The sequence below is a fragment of the Ambystoma mexicanum genome, chromosome 12 (genome assembly GCF_040938575.1).
Source record: "Ambystoma mexicanum isolate Mex_15411 chromosome 12, UKY_AmexF1_1, whole genome shotgun sequence".
In the NCBI taxonomy this organism is placed as follows: Eukaryota; Metazoa; Chordata; class Amphibia; order Caudata; family Ambystomatidae; genus Ambystoma; species Ambystoma mexicanum.
The window spans coordinates 68,629,846-68,650,208 of NC_090936.1; the positions used below are offsets into that span (position 1 = coordinate 68,629,846).

At 42.1% G+C, this 20,363-nt stretch overlaps 1 protein-coding gene across 3 annotated transcripts in view; it reads right to left on the bottom strand.

The window, feature by feature from the left end:
• The window catches only part of TMEM117 (transmembrane protein 117), a 1,134,871-nt gene that overhangs the window by 19,111 nt on the left and 1,095,397 nt on the right, over positions 1 to 20,363 (bottom strand). For all 3 annotated transcript variants that reach the window (XM_069628012.1, XM_069628014.1, XM_069628013.1), the window contains one exon: positions 11,297 to 11,426. In XM_069628012.1, the coding sequence (XP_069484113.1) occupies positions 11,297 to 11,426 (130 nt within the window). The remainder of the gene's footprint in view (positions 1 to 11,296; positions 11,427 to 20,363) is intronic.

A 20,363-nucleotide genomic window follows, 5' to 3' on the forward strand; every position in this document is an offset into this window, starting at 1 on the left:
TGTCTCTGATGGCTGGAGTCTGCTGACCATTCACCTGGACACTGTCCTTATAATACTCTTTAGTATTATCTGGGATAGAATTATAGACATCTAAGTTCTGTTGTTCCCACAGACCCAGAGACACTAAAGAAACACTGGCTGAGACTCCAATGGGTTCCTCAGCCAGTAATAGAAAGTTTCCACTTGCCATTTGTACTTCCTCCTCTGGAGCGAAGGCTAAGGAGACAAGCTGGACCCCTGAAGGTTTACCCTTACATCTGGGATCTCCTTTCACATGGTCAGTAGAGCCACAAACAAAGCATTTACCAAATGCTTTCTGGAATGGTGGCTTGTTCTGACCTCCTCCTGGTTTGGCACCAGGAGGTACACTAGCCTGATTTGGTCTCCCTGGTGGCTTACCCTTTTGGTTCTGTTTGGGGCCCTCTTTGGAATTGGAATCATTAGAATTCTCGTTGGAGTCCTTTTTTCGGCTGTTTTCCCTCATCCTTTTTCGGAGTAGCCCCAGAATCCTTGTGAGTGGCCCTGTTGGCAACCCACAAGTCAGCAGCCTTAGCTAACTTCCTGGAATGTAATTCCTTTGAATCAGCCAAGTGCTGTCTGAGCTCAGGAGAGCAGGCATCATAAACTGACTCCAACATTACAAGATTCTTCATTCCTTCATAAGTGTTAACTCTGTAACCCTTAATCCATCCCTCTAAGTTTTTCAAACTTTCACTCACCCAGGTAGCCCAAGGGGTACCATCATGCTTTTTGAGGGTCCTAAACCTCTTAAGGGTCTTCCCAAATCTAGCTATCAAAGCTAGCTTCACACATTCATAATCCTTCTTATCCACCTCCCCCAACTCCATTACCACATCAGTTTTAACAAGGGGAAGCCTAGAGAACAACCAGGGAAGTAACTCATTCCCTATGATGTCCTGGAGCCCATGATTATACTCAAACATTTTCAACCAATCCAACACAACCAATCTAGGTTCATTCATACCCATTAATTCTTTAGGCATCCGGGGTCTTTTGGGAGTGGAACTCCTAGAAGAACCAGAGGAGAGAGAAGCATTTTCCACAGACAACTTTTTCATTTCTAATTCGTGATTAAGCTCTATTTCTCTGAGTCTTAACTCAGCTTGCTTCTGCTCAGCCTGGGCATTAATTCTTCTGAACTCTAGCTCTTGGTTTCTTTCAGATTGAGCAATAAAACATTTGTATTCTAATTCAAGCTTCATTTTTTCAAGTTCAAAATAAGCAGGGTTACATGTAGGACCTGGTATAGGCCCAGTAGGTAAGGCAGACAGAAGCTCAGAGTGGCTAACTTCATTAGGTTCACTTTCCTCTTCTGACTCATTCTCAAGACTTTGATTCAGATCAATACCATCACTGTTTTCTACATTTGCTGGGGGGATAGATTCCTCTGTACCACCCCAAATTTGGTTTTCTAACAATCTTTCTACAAGTTCCATTTTCTTGCCCTTCTCAGAGAGATTCTTATGTCTACACAATACTTTTAAGCAATCAGCAGTTTTGGCAGACAATTATTCTAGGGTATAACTCTCCATAGCAGACATAGTTAGAAAATCAGCTTTTTAGTGCTAAGCTGCTCTGTGGTTAGTTGTCCTAATGTTTTCAACAAGCACTCTAAAGTGTATACTCAATACAAATCCCACCGCTGTACACCAGTGTTAGGCAGAAACCTGTGCAGTTCCCTCTGGGACCACTGCAAAAGATTTAAGACTACAGGTGTTTGGCAGTAAACCCACTTGGTAGCAGTCTGTACCACACAGATTCACTTGATAGCTGTGGCTGAGCATCAGACTTCCCTCAAGAAGAGTTAGGCAGTATACAGAGTATTCACAATAGGTCAAGAGCACACCATAGAACAAGTAAACACTGACCAGGGCTTGGTGTAAAAGAGAAATAATTATTTATTTAAAACCACATCTAGAAAAACACACAGGAACTAATAGTAAGCAATTCAAAAACACGGTCACTAAAAGATATACACTCCCTTAAAAGAATATTAGACAAGTCTTAAGTAAAGCCCCACTTACTTTCAGACAGCGGTGAGCGCTTAGCGTAGATGGTACTCTAATAGTTCGTTTTAAAAAGGGAGAGAAAAGCAGAGAACAAATTGAAACAGATCCCAACACTTTTACAAGAACATAACAAGAGAGGAAGGCAAAGTAAAACTGTGAATTCAAAGTCAGTAGGCCGGATCCGCTTTAAGAGGATCGAAACGAAATGTGTCCAAGGTCACACGGTTGCAGTGCACAAAAGTCTTGTAATGGTTCAAAAAGGAGTTGGACCACAGAAAGGGGACCAGTTAGAGGGTCAAGGCGGCCAGCCCAGTCCAGAAGGTTTAAGGAGTTATTATTACCTTGTTGCAATCTTTAGAAAGGGAGGCCTGGCGGACACGGTACCTTAAAGTGGTGAGAACACTCCAGCGGGGGCAGTTGTTTCTGGCAGCGGATGCAAGTCGGTGCTTCGTCCGGGGGAAGAGAGGATCTCGTCGTGGAGGAAGACAGGAGTCCTTTGCACTGCCAGGGAAGAAACCAGCCTCAGAGTTTCTCAGGTACAAGGAGCGGTCCGTTGATTCGCGGTTCAGTAGTGAGTGGCTATCCGGCCGCCGGGGTGCTTGGCACGGGCAGTTCGACCACAAACCGGTCTGGGGTGCGAAGAAAGAAGGTAAACTGGTTGTGCCCACCAGTCAGGGGAAGAAGCCTCTCCAGCCGGGAGATCTTCTCTGTCGTCGGGAAGTGGTGAGTCGGTTCCGCAGGGCTCCACCGGTGGTGTCGTCGTGGTAGGTCGGCTCAGCTTCTCCCTCGTCGGATTCTCAGGTCCTGTGGTGACTTCTGAAGTTCCAGTCCCCAAAGCCCTGCTTTTATGCAGCACACCCCCATTCACTCAGCCTAGCTGTCAATCAAACATGCTAAGTGGTGAGCCGGCCGGCTCACCACTTGGGCCAATCACACGAGAGTGCGACTTGAGTTACCAAGGTAACTCAGTCCACGGTGCCTAAACCCCCTCCCACACCCCCTGTGGTAACCAGACAGAGTGGCACCACTTTTGGAGGCTTCTGTGGGGAAGTGGAACAAAGGGCTCGACTTGGGTTGGAGTCACAGAAGAGAACACAAACGCCATTTTAGAATCGAGTCTTGGCAAAAAATACCAACCGGAGAATTAATATTAATTAAATAAACCGGCGGTATGTTCGAGGCTATGAGAATTAAATAATTAAAGTTGGTAGCCTCAAACAATGGGAAAATCCCATATGGAAATATTCGCGGTCGAATATAAAAAGTAGTTTCAACTGCCACCAGCCAAAACACGATCAGGGTGGACGGAGACGTGCCCCCTCGACTAACAGACCCCGGGGCAATCGAATTTCCCCCGACCAGTACGTCCACAATATGATGGTTTGTACTGGTTTCTGTTAATAATTTGGGACTAGTAAAGCCAATGGTGACTTTACATGCCCTGGGAGACAGTAGTCAGTCCCAGGGTATGGAGTCTATGGTGGGGTGTCACTATGACACCCCTGTGTTACTGCACGGAGGGTGCTGTGTAACACACATAGTAAAAACACATAAGACCCTATGAGGTAAAGGACCTCATAACTCATAAAACACATTACCAGTCAAAGGAATACCATAAATCATGTCCAAGAGTGGGAGAAAAAGAGTCTCACTCTTGGCAGGAGGAAAAAACAAACTCCAGAAATCCAGCAAAGCTGCTGGGGGACTCACTAGGTTAGGAAATTCAGCCTAAAGAGAGAATTCTCCCTAACACCTTTTTATGGCATATATGTAAAATTCATATTTTTTTCTTCCCAAACATTAAGAGGGAACATTTAATATTTGAAGAACAGTATAAGCATGAAAAACCAAAAAGTGAAAAGCTAAAAAATTAACAGAATAGTATAGAAAAAAGAGAAAGAAGGGAGATGGTGATAAAATAAGATCTAGGTGATACATTTCATATATTTCAACATAAATCAATCAACATATTCCACTAATTATGAGCATTAATTATATACAAATTGAAGGGAAAAAAGGGAAATACTTAAAGACAAAAAACCATCTCATTTTCTGAATTTAGGCCAGGTTGGCACGTGTCCAGAGTGCATATCCATTTTGCTTCTCTTCTTCTGAATAGGAGTTCTCTGTTTCCTCCTCTCTCTGGTCCGTCAACTATTTCTAGGCCTAAAAATATGATTTGACTAATTTCATTCAATTGGTGTTCTTGATTGAAATGTGTTGCCATTGCATATCTTATATCATTATTTATTATGGCCCTTAAATGTTCTTGAAGTCTGATTTCTAGTGGTCGAATAGCACTTCCGACATATCTTTTTCCACATGTGCAAGTGATAGCATAAATTACATATTTTGTATTGCACTTTATGGACTGCTTTATCTTTTGTAATTTTCCATTGGGTAACTTGATTTCTTTTGTTCCATTCTCCATTTGATTGCAGATGACACAATTTCCACAGCTATGTGTTCCTGTAGGTGCATGTAATTTTAGAAATTGACTTAAAGTTTCAGTTCTTTCTTCTTTTAGATGACTGGGACTCATTTTTTGATTCAGTGTAGGAGCTCTTCGATAAATGATCCTTGGTTGAACTTCTAGATTTTGTCTAAGGGTTTCATCACTTTGCAAAATATGCCAATGTTTTTTCAGAATCTTCTTTAAAACAAATGCTTCACTATTGTAAGTTGTTATGAAGTCTACCTTTGTGTATTTCTAATTTTTGGTCGGTCTTTTAGCAGCTCTGTTCTCGGTATTTTTTCTGCTTTTTATATAGCTCTTTCTAATACATCTGCTTTGTAGCCTCTCATTAGAAAATGTTCTTTTAGATTTAATACATGTTCATCGAATTTGTCTTTTGAACTACAGTTCCGTTTTGTTCTTAATTTTTCACCATAAGGTATGTTCTTGATTATTTGCCTTACATGGTTACTTTCTGCATGTAGAATCTTGTTTACTGCAGTGGGTTTAATGTACAAATCTGTTAATATTTTTTCTCCATCCATATAGATTAGCAAATCCAAAAACTCAATACTTTCTGAACTAATTTTGGCTGTGAATTTAATGTTATAATTATTTGAATTTAAGTAACCGATGTCTTCCAGTGCAAAGCGTAACATTTCCAAAATCATTTTATTTTGTTGAAAAAATGAAATCGACCTTGATTTTAGGAAAAAGTCTGTTGTTTCCATCCCTTTGAGGTGCTCAATGCTGGTGTATAGAGACACCACATAAAGAGTTACAAAATGAAATCTGGTTTCCCATGGTATTTCTTCCATTTGTTGGATGACATCCTTGCTATCTCTCAAGTAAGATGCTAGATTTACTCTAAGTGGCTGTAAGTGGAGGTCTATATATTGTGATGCTCCTTCTGTTAATGTTCCTATCCCATTGATTATGGGTCTGCAAGATGGAAAAGTTTAAAACATTTTATGAATTTTTGGCAATAAGTAGATTATGGACATAATTGAGAAATGTCTAGGTACTTCTACTCATCTTCTGAGAGCAGACCCATTTCTTCCCAGTTTTTGATCATTAGATGCCATTGTTTTTGTAGTTCTTTCATGGGATTTTTTGGGAGTATTGTATAACAATTTTTATCATTCAGATGTTTGGTTCCTTCTGTCATATAATCTTTTCTTTGCATGAGAATGATATTTCCACCTTTATCCGCTGATTTTGTAACCCATTGTTGATTATCGGTAAGAGAGTCAAAAACAGCTTTGGATTCCTTTAGTGAAAGATTATGCTTTATTTTGGAGGATTTTCTGCTGAGATAATTTTTTCTTAAATCTTCACTGACCATTTTTTGAAAGATATCGATCACATTGTTTTCTGCCATTCTTATAATTCCCCACCTGGTTTAGGACTGGAGACCATTTTATATTTGAATATCCATTTTAAAATATATTTTTGTCTGACACTGTGCCTTCCTTCAGCCAGCTATATTCTAATTATTAATTTAAGCATTTCTCACTTTGTATCCATTATTCATAATATATCCTTGTGCACTTTTGGAGTGTGTGTAATATTAAAGCAACCGTCTTTTCTCGTGCCATCCCAAACCAAATGTCTGCAGTGTCTTGTGCACATTTTACTTTTAATAAAGACAATCTAATCCTGATTTCTACAATGATGGACAGGAGAGAACTATTTGATCTGCCAATCATTTTATATTTAGGTGAAAGGGGATGCGTTGGGACCTTTAGCAGTGATGTCAACAGTGGACGTACCAGTGAAGGCACTGGATATCAACTCTGTGGAGCCATATCAATGTTTTCCCAGACAGAAACCATACTTAACTGTTTTGATGTACTATTTGTCAATATGGATAGGAGCCGGCATGATGGACTAAATATCGAGCAAGACACTTATAAATGTTTTCAATCAAAGGTGGTTTTATGGACAGTGTTTGAGTCAGAAAGCAATGACTGGGTACATGAGTGTGTGCCGGATCTGACAAAACAGAGGTCTGCCTACCAATCAAATGGCTTGATGAAACATTAAAGCAGGCCAATCAAAGAGTGCATGCAAGAGATCAGAATTAATTTGGGCGATTTGTTTCACATTCTGAATTCCAAAATCATTTGCAAGGGCTGGTTTGTTTTCTAGGTATTGGTTTGGGCGGCAGATTTGCGCCGGTCGGTACTGGTAAATGCTGCAGAGTAGCACATGAATCTTTGCAAAGCTGTGGGAAAGGAAGTTAAAAGACCATGCCAAAGGGGCATGCAATGGTGATGCTCTAGGCGAGTGTGAATGCTGGACAAGAAGGAAATGCAGAAGTTAGTCATAATTCCAGGTACAGGATGAGTGTTGGCTAAGGAAGGGATAACACCAATCAAATTTCTGGAAAGTACCATCGGCCTGGAGGCTGCAGGGCCACGCTGCATTTTTTGCATGCCAAGAGGAGCATGGAGGGAGGCTACTGTGGCTCTGCTTGCAGCCTTCACTTTTGTCATCGGTATCCCACACATCCAATCTACAGGGACGACGGTGTAGATGCCGGGCACATTCTAATTGTTTATTTATACAGCACTTTTACACAGGTGGGGTGCTTCAAAGTGCTTCAAGGTAGGAAGAAAACAAGGGAATACAGTAATCATTCTTAGTCCTTGAAGTTTCTGAATGATCTAAGAAGACTAGCAAACTAGGCCTGACAGCATTTCTCCTAGTGCAAGTGCATGAAGTGTTACAGTTGCAACCAAGCTAGGGAGGGGGTATAGTATTTGTATTCCTATGCATACGTAATTTGGGACATCTCCTAGGTTTTCTTTTAGGATCTGGATGTCTGTGTTTTGTTGCATGCCCTCTGTTCTTTTAGGTAATTTGTTGTCACAATTATGGTTACTTCGAAACTGCTTGTCACTTTTGTAAAGCACTTTTGCTAAATGTGCTTTAGAAGCACTAAAGTAAGTTAATCACTGAACTATGCGCACTGCCATCTGATATGTGTGCTGATTAAAGTACTCATGGCAGAGTGCAGTTAACACGTTTATCCACCATAAGAACAAAGCTATTTCCATGGATGGCCCATTCTACGATATAGAAATACATATAATGCAAATACAGTAGAAGCGTGATTAACCGGAACTTCATTAACATGAACGCTATATTAATTGAAACTCTTCAATGCCAGTGCTATTACTGTTGGGTTAATGAAATGTCAGATAGCACATTTTGGTGGCCGGATAACAGAGTTTCTAGTAAAATGCAGGCAAACAGAGTTGGAAGCCATGAAGATCTGTTACCACCCTTTTTTCTCCTTGGCACGCCGACACCTATAAAATTGACACTCGTCTATCTGGCAAATTTGGTAACTGGCAAATTTGGTTAACGATTCCCATTGATGCAGGATAGTGAAGTTTACAATGTACTTGGGTGCAGAAAAAGACCAGCACTGTCAGGAAAAGGGTACATTTGGTCTTAAACAGTATAAGTCTGGTTGCTCCAGCCTGAATCCATCAAATTCAGTGAATTACACGTTAGCTTTGCCAAATCAAGCGCATCAGATGTTCGCTAGAGAGAGATAAATGATAGTGGCAGGAAGAAGACACCAGGATTTATCACCTGGTGTGATCACAGAATAGCGTTCACAGCTGAGATTTGTAGGTATACTGAAAAGGTATTTTCCCTTATTATTGGGAATTCTAATAGGGTGACCAAAGGGACTGGGGATTTCCCAGATGCAGCAAATGATGGGCTTGGGGCAGCCGGAGCCCACATAAATGTGTGACTTCACCTTTAATGACCTTCTCAGAAAACCCATGGCCACATAGATCATTGACCTTTGACCCCAACCTTGGATTTAACGATGCATAGGCCCGATCTCATTAAATGATCGCAGCTATGAAAGTTTCTTAGCACGGCTCCCGTGACCAATGCAGCTAGGCTACAGTATACAGCAGAAACTCAAAATGGCTCACTAGATCTTAAATCATTGTCCCACTGCCAACCAGGTCACAAGATGAAATAGCGCTATAGTTGAGCAGGAAAAGCCAATAGTGTCGATCTAATCACACTGACACAATACTACGAACACACACGTGCAGACCCTGAAGTCTAATCAAGCCCCATTGGAGGACTCACTCAATTACAAAAAGTGACGTCCTAGGAATGAGAGGTTTGGTCGTTTGGAGATGGTGACGGCAAGTGTTTGGATCAGGTAGGCAATTCAGGTAGGAGGCTGTGGAAGATGTTGACTGAAAGATTCGAGTAGACTGGAGACCAGGTATATCCTGATGTGGTAGGATGGAAATATCAGAAGCTTGTTGGAGACACCCCTCCGAAGGCAGCTGGAGGGAAACATAAGGCGGTAGAGAATGATGTGAGAAGGTGGTTAGCGAGAGGCATCAGGTGGTGGTTAGTGAGACATATGGTAGTAGCAGGAAGAAGACATCAGGATTTAGTAAGGGGAAGACCACAGAAGAAGGTTGAGAGCCACGAGCGAACCCAAAAGACTAACACGTTTTTGGGGAGAGGAGAATGGAATGAGGCGACAGGTATCACCCAAGGCAAGCAGTAGGAGTGTGAGCTTGATAGTAAGGCAGTTAAGGCCAAGGTAGGAGGAACACCACATATTTGGCATGACAATGAGGCGGTGAAGGTATAGAACAGGAGTAGAGAGTTACTCGGAGGGTAGAAATCAGGACCCAAAGTAAGGCAGCTGATACAGCTTACTTAAGTGATTCTGTGTCCACTGAGACCTGCAGTACCAGCTGGTTCTCCCTATCAGCGGAATAGAACACCTGCCTCTCCCTGCTACTTGTATCATAGACCCAGCAACATGTATCGGACCTGCAAAGAGATTGGAGGTGTTCATATCCCAAAATCACCCCCTGGAGATGAAGCGCTGGCATTTTTACCATAGAGACTGAGTGACAGGAAACTGCCACAAAATCTGGTGAAACTTACCGGGAGACCTGCAAGAATGTGAACCTTTTTTTTTTTTTTTTTGTCGAGCAAGAACTTAATGCGCTTTTAAAGACACTATGTGAGAAAGAGAGGGACAGAGAAAACGCAAGGTCTATATATGAAGAGATGGTCACAGAGTTGGAAAGGGGAGCAATTCTGACCATGTCAAAAGAGAACAAATCTTTGTTTGCTGGGAACAGGTCATTGTTTTGGAAGAAGCCGTATGAAAAACTTCCTTTGGGAGGGAAGGTAGAGCTACCATAAGACAGTCTTGAAAGAAGGGAGTCTAGGTGAAGTTCTCACCGGCTCAGGCAGCTGTTTGGAGTGTTTTTCTGTACTTCTCATTATGAAGGTGGATTCAAGCTTCTGCACCCCTTGCACCAGGCATGGTCTGCTCTATCGATCAATATCTTTGGTATGCCATGTTCATTATAGAAAAGGAAATACGTCATTCAGTTTTTTCTTTTGGTTTAAGCACACCAGGTTCTGCAACTATTTAACATGCAGCACCAGTAACTGGCCAACATCAACCTAACATACCAGACACAAAATGCATTGGACCTAAGGTTGTCTAGAACCTCCATGAGTAGCCTGGTCCACTAAACTCTACTAAACTTAATCAGGGGCTCAGTGGGACCCTGAGAGGACTCCTCTTCAATACTGATATATTTAAGAATATCGTTAGGATGTTTGTTGAGGTACAAGTAGCACGGTTCCTCGGGACCTCCCAGGAAGTGTATTTAAAAATCCACTGAGGTTTACTTTTTTCTTTGTTTTAATCTTGTGGTTTGGTTTTCACCAGTAACCAAAATACAGGAATACAGATCCTGCCCAATTTCAAGCAAGGGGAAGAAAATGTCCAGCACTCGATAAGGAGATTTCGTCATGTGAATACATCTTCAGGGGCCCCAGAGCATAATCTCCCGGGCCACACAAGCAAAGGGTCTCACCTTGCATATGGAGTTACTCACTCCCCTCCTTTCCTGGGTCACTCCCATTCCCTATCCCCACCCATGAATCATTGGCGACTTTGGCTGGACTCATTTTCCTTATCGAATCTCAATTTGTGCCTGGAAAAAGGTAATTCTCGAAATCAAATAGATAATAACTCAAACTAATTTACAGCCTAATACCTATATCTTAAGGGCATACCCTGCATTTATGTCACACTTTCTAATAACACATAATTTCAATCGTTTTCATCTTTGAGTGCTTTTGATACTGGATTGATGTTTGTTTATCCAGGTGTCCTCCAACAAGATGGTGCAGGCATGATTTCAAGCAGAGCACCACCGGCTCAATGTGCGGCCGAGGAAGCTCCGCCCACCCCCTTCCAGTTCAGTGTCATGCAATTAGGTTCACATGGCAAAGTTTAAAGAACAGCAGGGGACTCATTTCTGTTGTTCAACTGATACTTAACAAGCATCAGCCGAACAACAAAACTGAGCCCTGTTGAGCCCTGTTGGTCTGCATGTGTGTTGGGGCACAAATCTCGCGCAGGGCACAATGGCAGACAAGCTAGGCATCTCTATAGAAGGGGGTGAAGTATAGCTTCTGATATTGCATTTGAAATGTGCTTTCTCGCTTGTCTCCCGTTGTCTGCCATTGTGCCCTGTGTGAGATTTGTGTGCCCCTGGATGCCATTTTTCGGGCTCGGCCGGTGGTGGACTCTTAGAGCCAGGCCTGACACTCAGGCTCGTCCCCGGCTCGGCCCTACCCATTAAAATCTCTGGCTCCCCCACCTCTATTAACACTTATTATAGCCCTCCACCGCTTTGCTGTAAGAAAACAATGTGGCAGAGTAGGATGGACCATTATCTTAACTGTAATGACATCATAATTACAATAGGGTATGCCGAACCTGTTATGTGAATGTGGTACTCTTCCTTGAAGAAACGCTGAAAGTGTGGCAGCTTCAGCTGCATGTGCGCTGTGGTCAAACCAGGAAGATTCACATCCACATCTCCCATAAAATGTGGAAACTCCCAGTCCTGCAAGGAGAGAAAACACAACATGATGTGTGTGCACTTTAAGTGGCTTGTTTCTCTAAGATTGCCAAAAAAAAACAGTGATCTATCATTTGTGTGCTGCCACACGAATCAAACAGGACAGAGGCAAATTAATTGTCTTCACATTTCTGTATTCAAAGTATCTTACAGGGGGAAACCAAATACATTCTTAGCTCTGGCTGAGTTTAACACAAAACAACTTAATGTGTGCCCGGATAGTCGCTCTCAAAGATATGGCCAGTTCTCGGGGTGAACTCAAAGGTTAGTGTCTCTCGGGAAAGACCAAAAGTGTTCAAAGTAAAAGTTAGACATTAATCCCAGGTCTTGGTATCCCCAGGCACTTTAAAGCAAAAAACAAATGTGGTGAATAGTGCAGGTTGATCGAACAACAATATTAAGAACTCCTGACAAATTGTCTCTCACGGTTTCTCTGGACCTTTCCTATAAGACACTGTCTATCGATAAAGATCTCTGCTATTTGTAGATTCCATGGCAATGGTCTTGTACAACTGGGGGATGGTGTGGAGGCTTTCTCTGCCGGATCTCAAGTCTGTCGTGGGGCCTCATGTTTGCTCTGTTGTGGGAGTCACACAGGAGCTGCCATTACATTTGTGTTGTCTATAGTGTGAACCTTGCTAGTAAGCAACGGAGCACTGTGCATGTCATTGAGGGTAAATTTTGAGGTAAGGAGGGGAGCTTAAAATCTGTGGCACAGGATGTTGTGGCCATCAAGGGGTGGGATATGATGCAAGAACATAAGGTGTCTAGATGGCACTTAGGTATTGAGTGACGTTCATGTCTGAACAGTAACATCATTGACACAGTCCAGATTGCCAAAGGGATGGTGTTCTAGTGGACCGGGAAATTGCAAGAGGGGGCACGGATTTGGTGAGGAGTGAGGTACAGTCTAAACAATAGGAGATGACTTTCTCCTGACATGAACGCAGAGCCGAGTATCTGCACTCACTTGAACAGCATATCCCTTTCTGCTCTGCGCATTTGCGCAAGCGCGATTGGTGAGGAGGGAGGTGTTGAGTGTGGTGTACTCTAATCAGTCTTGGTGGATGTGGACATCATCACTATCGGTTGGAAATCGAAGTAATTGATCATTATTTGTATTGTCACGCGACCTGATTACTTCTGCAATTGTTCTCGGAAGACACACTGCCCTGTTTGAATTAACTTTGATACCATACTGTATGGAAAACACACCAAGAAGGGTAAATATAACCTTTGGTCAGACAGGCATAACAAGGGCAACCACAGCAAGGCTACAGTTTGCCTGGACATAGCTGTGGATGACATATTGTCTAAATCCCTGAATGCTCCTTCTATACATAAGGGTAAAATTATAATTTCTTTCAGCCGTGCAATGCTTATGATGGAAATAATGCAACAGTAGGAGGAGTTCTAAACAGCACTAATTGCTCAAAGTCGACTGTTGTTTGATAAATCTCTAATTTATATTTGTTTTATTTTTTTGTTAAAGTGTTATCATGGTTAGATAAAACCTTTTAACACCACATAAGGAATTCAATAATAAAACCCATTACAATTGATCACCCCATTACATAAATATAACACAAAGATGCCTAAAAAGAGTTAAACTCATTCCTTGCTTAAAAGTACAATTATTTAGATCATAAAAGTACATTTAATTATTTCAAATTTCATTTAATCTTTCTTCATTCTTCAAATAAGTCTCATGTACCAAATCTTTGTGTGACCTGCATCAAATATTATCACGCATAGTTAACTGTAAAACACAAAAACAAATTTACACCCGAGTATATATAAATCCACGTATTTTCAACCTACAGACTATCGATACTTAAATAATCTGCATAGCTTTTTCTATACACCGCCTTCCGAACCGGACATGATGTTAGCAGATGACTGGAGGTCTCCACCTCTTTCTTACAGATTCTGCATAATGTTTGACATATAGGAATCTGTTACCAGGCACCCAAACGAGCCATAGTTGGGAGTTGCTCAAGGCGGAGTTGTAATATGAATATTCTGGTGGTGATATTATTAATTTTAATTAAATAAAGTCAAGGTGCATTAGTCCTAAAGCTGTGTCTAACATAACAGCTCAAAGTAACCTTTTGACTCAATAGTGACATAATGTTGTCCCTGTCCCATACCAGGGCCTTGTCATTTAGTTCCTTGATTTCAACCCCTACGTTTCTAGGTTCAGTCATCTGAAAGCCTATATCTTCAAATAACTTTCTCACATCTTTCATCCATAGATTAATAGCTTTTAGAGACGCATCTTTCATCATTAATTAGCTAGAAATTGAACATAGGGAGGACTTCCCCTGAGTAGATAACATTTTCAGCATAAGAATACCAGATGCAAGTTTTATTTGAGCCATCATAGTGGACAATCCCAGTTCACAGTGTATCGCCTCAACAGGCTTGGCCTGGGCGAAACCCAGGGTCGGTCGTCAGAGTTTACTCCCTAGCTTCGACAACCAAGTGGCCTCTTCATCAGTAAAAAATGTGAGTCCATAAAGTGTACTCGGTACAATGCTGGATTTATACACTGTTTCCATGCCTTCAATTGAGTGTCCAAACCCAATGGGAAATAAATCGTTTCAATGTAGATTTTTTTTCTGGATCTTTTCCATCACATCAGCCGCTAGCAGATCAGTGCTTAAAAACATGATTAATAGGGACACCCAAATAAGTACAACTCTCAAAGGAATCAATGCCCTTCTTTCTACTCGCATTAATGATCATAATTTTAGTTTTGGCACGATTAATCACTAACCCATTTTCCTCCGCATGTTGACTTAAAGCTATAAGACTACGATGAAACCAAACCTTTGTGCAGTCAAAAAGCACAATATCATCGGAGTTCGCAAGCCACACCAAGGGATGGGTTCCAACACGAGGAGGAACATTATTACATTTGCCCATAGCTTTCCCTACGTCGGCCAAATATAAATTAAACAGGACTGGGGCCATGGTGCACCATCTTGATTTGTGCTTATTTGAACCGTGGTGTAAATATATAGAGACTTAATCAAATAAATGATCATGGGATGCAATCCCAATCTGGTCAATTTAGATCATAAAACGTCTCTATTTACAGTGTTGAAGGCACTGCTGTAATCGACAAAAGTAAATATACAGCGGTATATCCTTAGAGTGAAGGGAATTACTAATCAGATCAGTAATTGTCCAAAAATTAGCCAGGGTACGAAACCCTTCCTAAAATCTGCCCTTTGAATACTAAGAATCTCCTTCGCCCTAATCCAGAGATTCACTTTCTCTAATGAAAAGACAAAATATCTTAGCCACAGTGTCATTCATTGCCAAAGCCAATCATTTCCAGGGTCCACACAGTTACCCTTTCTAAAAATAGAAATACGGATCGACCTAGATCAGCTAATGGGAATCTGCAATGATATTAATATAGATCGGAAAATTCTGCAAATAATAAGAGTCCAATCCTTAGCGTCCTTTTTAATACTATGTTAGCCAGTCCATCAGGGCCTGGCACTCTCAAAGGTTTTAATTTATTTATAGCTACTTCTATATCCTCAATTGAACTTGAGATAAGATCCATATCCACAACAGTCTCAAAACGGTCATTTATCTGTAAGTGAGACGAGGTTTTCATATATATAGATCTAATATAAGAAGCCCATGTAGCTTCGACTATCGAATTGATCTCAGTTTCAGCTACCAGGGGGCGAGAATGGGCTTCATTAATAGCCTCACTTTTTGGAGTCCATATGGCGGAGAACCTTAAACATCATTTGCCACTGGGTAGTGATAATAGAGCCCTCATGTATTCTCATCCAATTTTTGCATTGTCTTTTCAAGTGAGCAATAATTCCCTTTGTTTCATCACAACCCCTCTTCGTATCAAGAATATCTTTAATTGCCTTTTTGAAGTTTTTTCTTTTCATCATGATAACATCATTAACTCTATGGGCCTCATTACGAGGTGGGCGGAATCGGTTTAATAGCACCGATAATGGTGCTGGTGCCGGTAAACCCATTCCGCCCTATTACGAGGTTCCCTTGTGGGACCCGCTCAGAACGTATGGTCAGACCAGACGTCCCTTGCGGGTCCCGCAAGGGGACCAGGGAGCTAATAACAGGCCCGTTATTAGCTCCATTCCCATTCCCATTGAGCCCTATGGGGGCTTGAATGGGGATGGGTTTTTTGAATGAGCAATTACCGGCTCCTCCAAGGTTGAAATGACCTGGTAATTCCTCATTCAAGGAACCCGGACACGTTTTTGGAGGCAGCCATGGTGCTAATAGCACTATGGCTACCTCCAAACTTGTAATGAGGCCCTATAACTTTCTGGGCGAGTATAACATGTTTTTCTTTTTATTTCACCCATTTTCAAAAGAGATCTTTCAACACGTTTCTCATAATGTTCAATGTCATCTCCAGCATGCATATCACCAGCAATAATCAGTTAAAAAAAATCTCTTTACTAAAGGTTGTAGCATTATTTTTCCAGTCATTTAACTATCATTGGTAGATGAAATCTCATAGTTTCCATTAACCGCGGTCTTCGATTCTTTAACTTCACGCTAATAGAGAATTTTATCAACACATGATCGCTTAGGGAAGTAAGAACTAAGCAAAAATTGTTAATGAGCTCAAACATATCTTGAGTAAGCAACACATGATCAGACCAAGAGGCATTACGGTCATTAGTCCAAGTATATAAGAGTGGCCAAAGGTTCAGAGGTTTTATATAGCTGTTACATATCATAGAGGACCATAAGTGATGGCCAACTGAATTCACTATATCCCCTGTCATTTTTGGTTGTCACTGCCGCTTGAATGCCATGCATATTGTTACACAATTCATTAGAAAACTTTTAATGTTTTTTCTGCTGTGTTATGGATCATTCAAATCACCCACCACTAAAAACTGTCCGCTAGGGTTTATAGTTAACAATTCTTCTATTGCCAGAACAATGGGACTCAATTCACCCCAAAAACCATCACCCAGATTACTATACACATTAAAAATTCCAATGATGAGGCCACCACAAGGGTGTCCTTTGTTGCATCTAATGGCCCTCGTTTGGATAATATTATGCCCATCTAAGAGAAATTTGTCCGTCATCCAGGATTCTTGAAGTAAAAAAGAGATCAGAGGATATCAAGAAATATAAACCGTCAGCATTTCTAATAAAATAATGGTATCCTCTCACAGTCCAAGATATAATAGTCAATGAATCATTTGTCTCTTGACTTTGTCATGCCTCTCGATGAAAATCATATTCATCCATCTTATCCTTCACAGTAGTTTGCAATTCGTGTCCAGAATTCATTAATGTAAATGCTAGTTGAGCTCAAAGTCACTTGATCGCGTATTTGTCACAGCATTTGAAGATGTGGCAGGTGTCACAGACTTATTTTGTTGTCTGGTTCCTGCTCTCCTTCTACCAGATAACCCATATCGTACAAGATTGAAGAATGAGTCATTATTAATTCTGCAATAATCGGAGATATAAAATGAATGGGTGCCCAATTTGTTTCATGTAACGTCTGAGGAATCTCAACCAATCTGATGTCCTTTGTCGTTACAACTTGCAGTGGTTGACATTTGTGCAGTAATAATACATTTCATCTGTTGAAATAGGGGCGGTCACAGGTTGCAAAGATATCAGATGCATTTAGTAATTTCGTTAAGTATTAAGTTCCCTACTGTTCTTCTAAGGTTTTATGAAGAGGGTTAGTAGTCCTCTTACCTAACTGGGGTACCATCCTCTACCTGTGAGTTATGTTTTCATACTTATAATCAATTCCAGTTGGATTTTCCAATGGTTGATGGGCCAAAATAGTGTGCATATATTCTACGTTTTCCAAGGAGGTGTGGGGGACAATTACTTTTCCCTTATGCAGCCAATTTTCCTGTGTCTTAGGCTACACCATTTAACAGAGGTGAGGTGGCCACCATATTCTTGATCTCTGTTGCTGCTATAATAAAGATTGTCCAGGCTTAAAAGCTCAGGCAGTCTTGATTCTATTAAAGACAAGGAGGCGAGGATTATGCTTTTACTTCTTTAATTACTGCTCCCACAGCAATTCAACAAACACATTTTTTTTAATTTTTTTATTTTTTAACTTATCACTGTTTTACGCTTCCATGCTCTGGAAGCTTCTGTAAACATAGGGGTAACATAGTTTTAAAAAAGAAATAGCATAAAAATGATATCAAATCGTTTTGAACTACTAATGTCCACAATCCTCTGTGCCTCTGTAGTCCTGCACCAGTCCCTTTGCCCAATGAGGGCTCACCCCTGTCCATAAGAAGGGCTCCGACTGCTCTCCAATCCTCTTTCTTTGGCTAGCGACCAATGTTCATAACTCAAAAAATCACAGTCAACATAACTAACAACTATGGGAATGCAGTCCTTCCTCCCGCCGAACTTTGGCATAGGCTGTTGCAGTAGAACTTTCCCCGAAGAACTCCAAAATGTGGGAACACTGAAGATTTATTCATGTCTGTTTCTGGTTTTACCCTGCAATTAATGGAAGACGAGAACGTAAGGGTGGGTCCTTGCTCAACACAATACAACAGTACAGTTCATGCTTTGTCATGACCCATGAGGGTGGGATATAATGCTCGCCTGCTTGTCTTTAATAGAATCAAGACTGCCTGAGCTGTTAAGCTTGGACAATCTTCATTCTATGACAAGACGGAGGCGAGCATTATGCTTGTTCAAAGTCATTAATAACTCTATTAGCAATCTGTGAGACAGGCTTAAAATAGAAAGTCTTAAAGGTACGTTCATTAGACCAATCAGCTGACTTCATAATGTCTTGCAAGGATACTCCTGATGCAAATGCGCTGGATGCCATTGCCACTCTCGCGGGGTGCGCCCCAAACCGTGACAAGTCTATTCCTGCCCACTGCATCACTTCTCTAACCCATCTCGCTATGGTGGCTGTCGCTACTGCGTGAAAGGGCTTCCTACGCGCAATGAGTAACTGCGTCACACCTCTGGGCCTCAACGCTGCCGTAGCTGCTTCATAGTCCTTGATGCACTGCGCTACGCAAAGCTTAGCATTATCTGGGAAATAGGGATATGAAATAACTGCAGAGTCCGACTTCGTTCTATTCGCTATGGAGAAGGCCATTCCATCTGGGTAAAATATTTTTCTGTCTATTTCTAATGCCTTCACATCGGATACCCGTCTACATGCTATGAGACATAGGAGCATGACTAGCTTCCCAGACAGTTGAGAGTGAGAAAGTCTTTATTATCTGGCCAGGACACGAACAACTGAAACACTGAGCGTACGTCCCATAGTACCGAGTATTTAGGTTCCAGTGGTTTCTTTAGCTTCACTCCTTTCAAGAGTCTAATCACTGCTGGGTGCTCCCCTATCGGGTGGCCCTCTACTTTGTCGTGACCTGCCAATATGGCTGATCTGTAAACTCATAAAGTTCTGTAAGCGCAACCTTCGCTAAACCTCAGTGCTAGAAAGTTCAACATGTGAACTAGAGGGGCTGAAACGGGATCCACACCGACGGTTGTGCAGTATGACAACCATCGATCCCAAGTGGAACCATAGCTCCTAATGGTGGAAGGCGCCCATGAACTTCTAATACAGTCCGCAGCAAGCTGCGAAATGCCTGGCAACTCCCAGCATCGCCCGAAACTCTGCACGCCAGCAAGGTCAGTGTACCCTGTGCCATGAGCGGGTGAGCGTGCCCGACTGGGCTCAGCAGGAGATCCGCTACGTGGGGAATCACTCTCGGGAAATCCGTAGAAAGTTCCATCACTACTGGAAACCACGGTTGGGACTTCCACAATGGGAATACGAGAACCAGCTCTGCTCGGTCTCTCCTCGTCTGTGCTAACACTCACGTCAACATGATAAATGGCGGGAAGGCTATAACGCTCCTTCCGTCCACTTCTGGAGAAAGGCGTCTGTCCCCGCTGCTTCCGGGTCTATCCTCCAGCTGTAAAACTTGGGCAACTGTGCGTTGAGCCTGGAGGCAAATAGGTCCAGGGTCAATGGGCCCCATAGATGCTGGAGCTTGTTGAAAATGGAAGGGAGAAGCCTCCAATCGCTGGAGTCTATCAGATATCGAGAATTCCAGTCTGCTATCTCGTTCTGAGAGCCTGGTAAGTATTCTGCTGATACTGATATGTGCTGGCGCAGGCAATGATGCCAGAAATCCTTTGCTAACTCTGCTAACATTCTGGAAGATGTTCCCCCTAACTTGTTTATATAACGGACTGCCGAAATATTGTCCATCTTGAGAAGGACACAGCAATTCACTCGGTCCTTGGTAAATGCTTTCACTGCAAAAGAACCCGCTAACAACTCTAGGCAGTTTATGTGGAGCTTGAGCTCTTCTTGGGACCACTTTCCTCCTGTTTGGAGACTTCCGCAGCGTGCCACCCAGCCTGCTCTGCTGGTGTCTGATTCTACTACTAACTCTCGGGAGTCCCCGAAAATCGCTCTGCCATTCCAGGCTTCCATATTCTGTAACCACCACTGTAGGTCTGTCATGGCTTCCTGATCTAGCGAAACTAGCTGGTGGTAATTCAGCCCTTCTCGGAGGTGTTTGATCTTCAACCACTGAAGGGCCCTGTAGTGCAAAGGGCCCGAAAAGATTGCCTGAATGGAAGCTGCAAGCAGACCCACTATACGGGCTAGATTGCGAAGCGAAATAACTTTCCTCGCTATAACCCCTCTGAGCTCCTTCCGAATCACTCGCACTTTGTGAGCTGGTAATTCTAGGACTGCCTTCTTGGTATCTATCACAAATCCTAAGAACTCTATCCTCAGCGCGGGATGAAGATCTGACTTCTCGGAATTGATGATGAAACCGAGAGATGTGACTAGCGTGGATACCCATTCTGCTTGGACCCGCAGTTGTGCTGCGCTCTGACCTAGAATCAATATATCGTCTA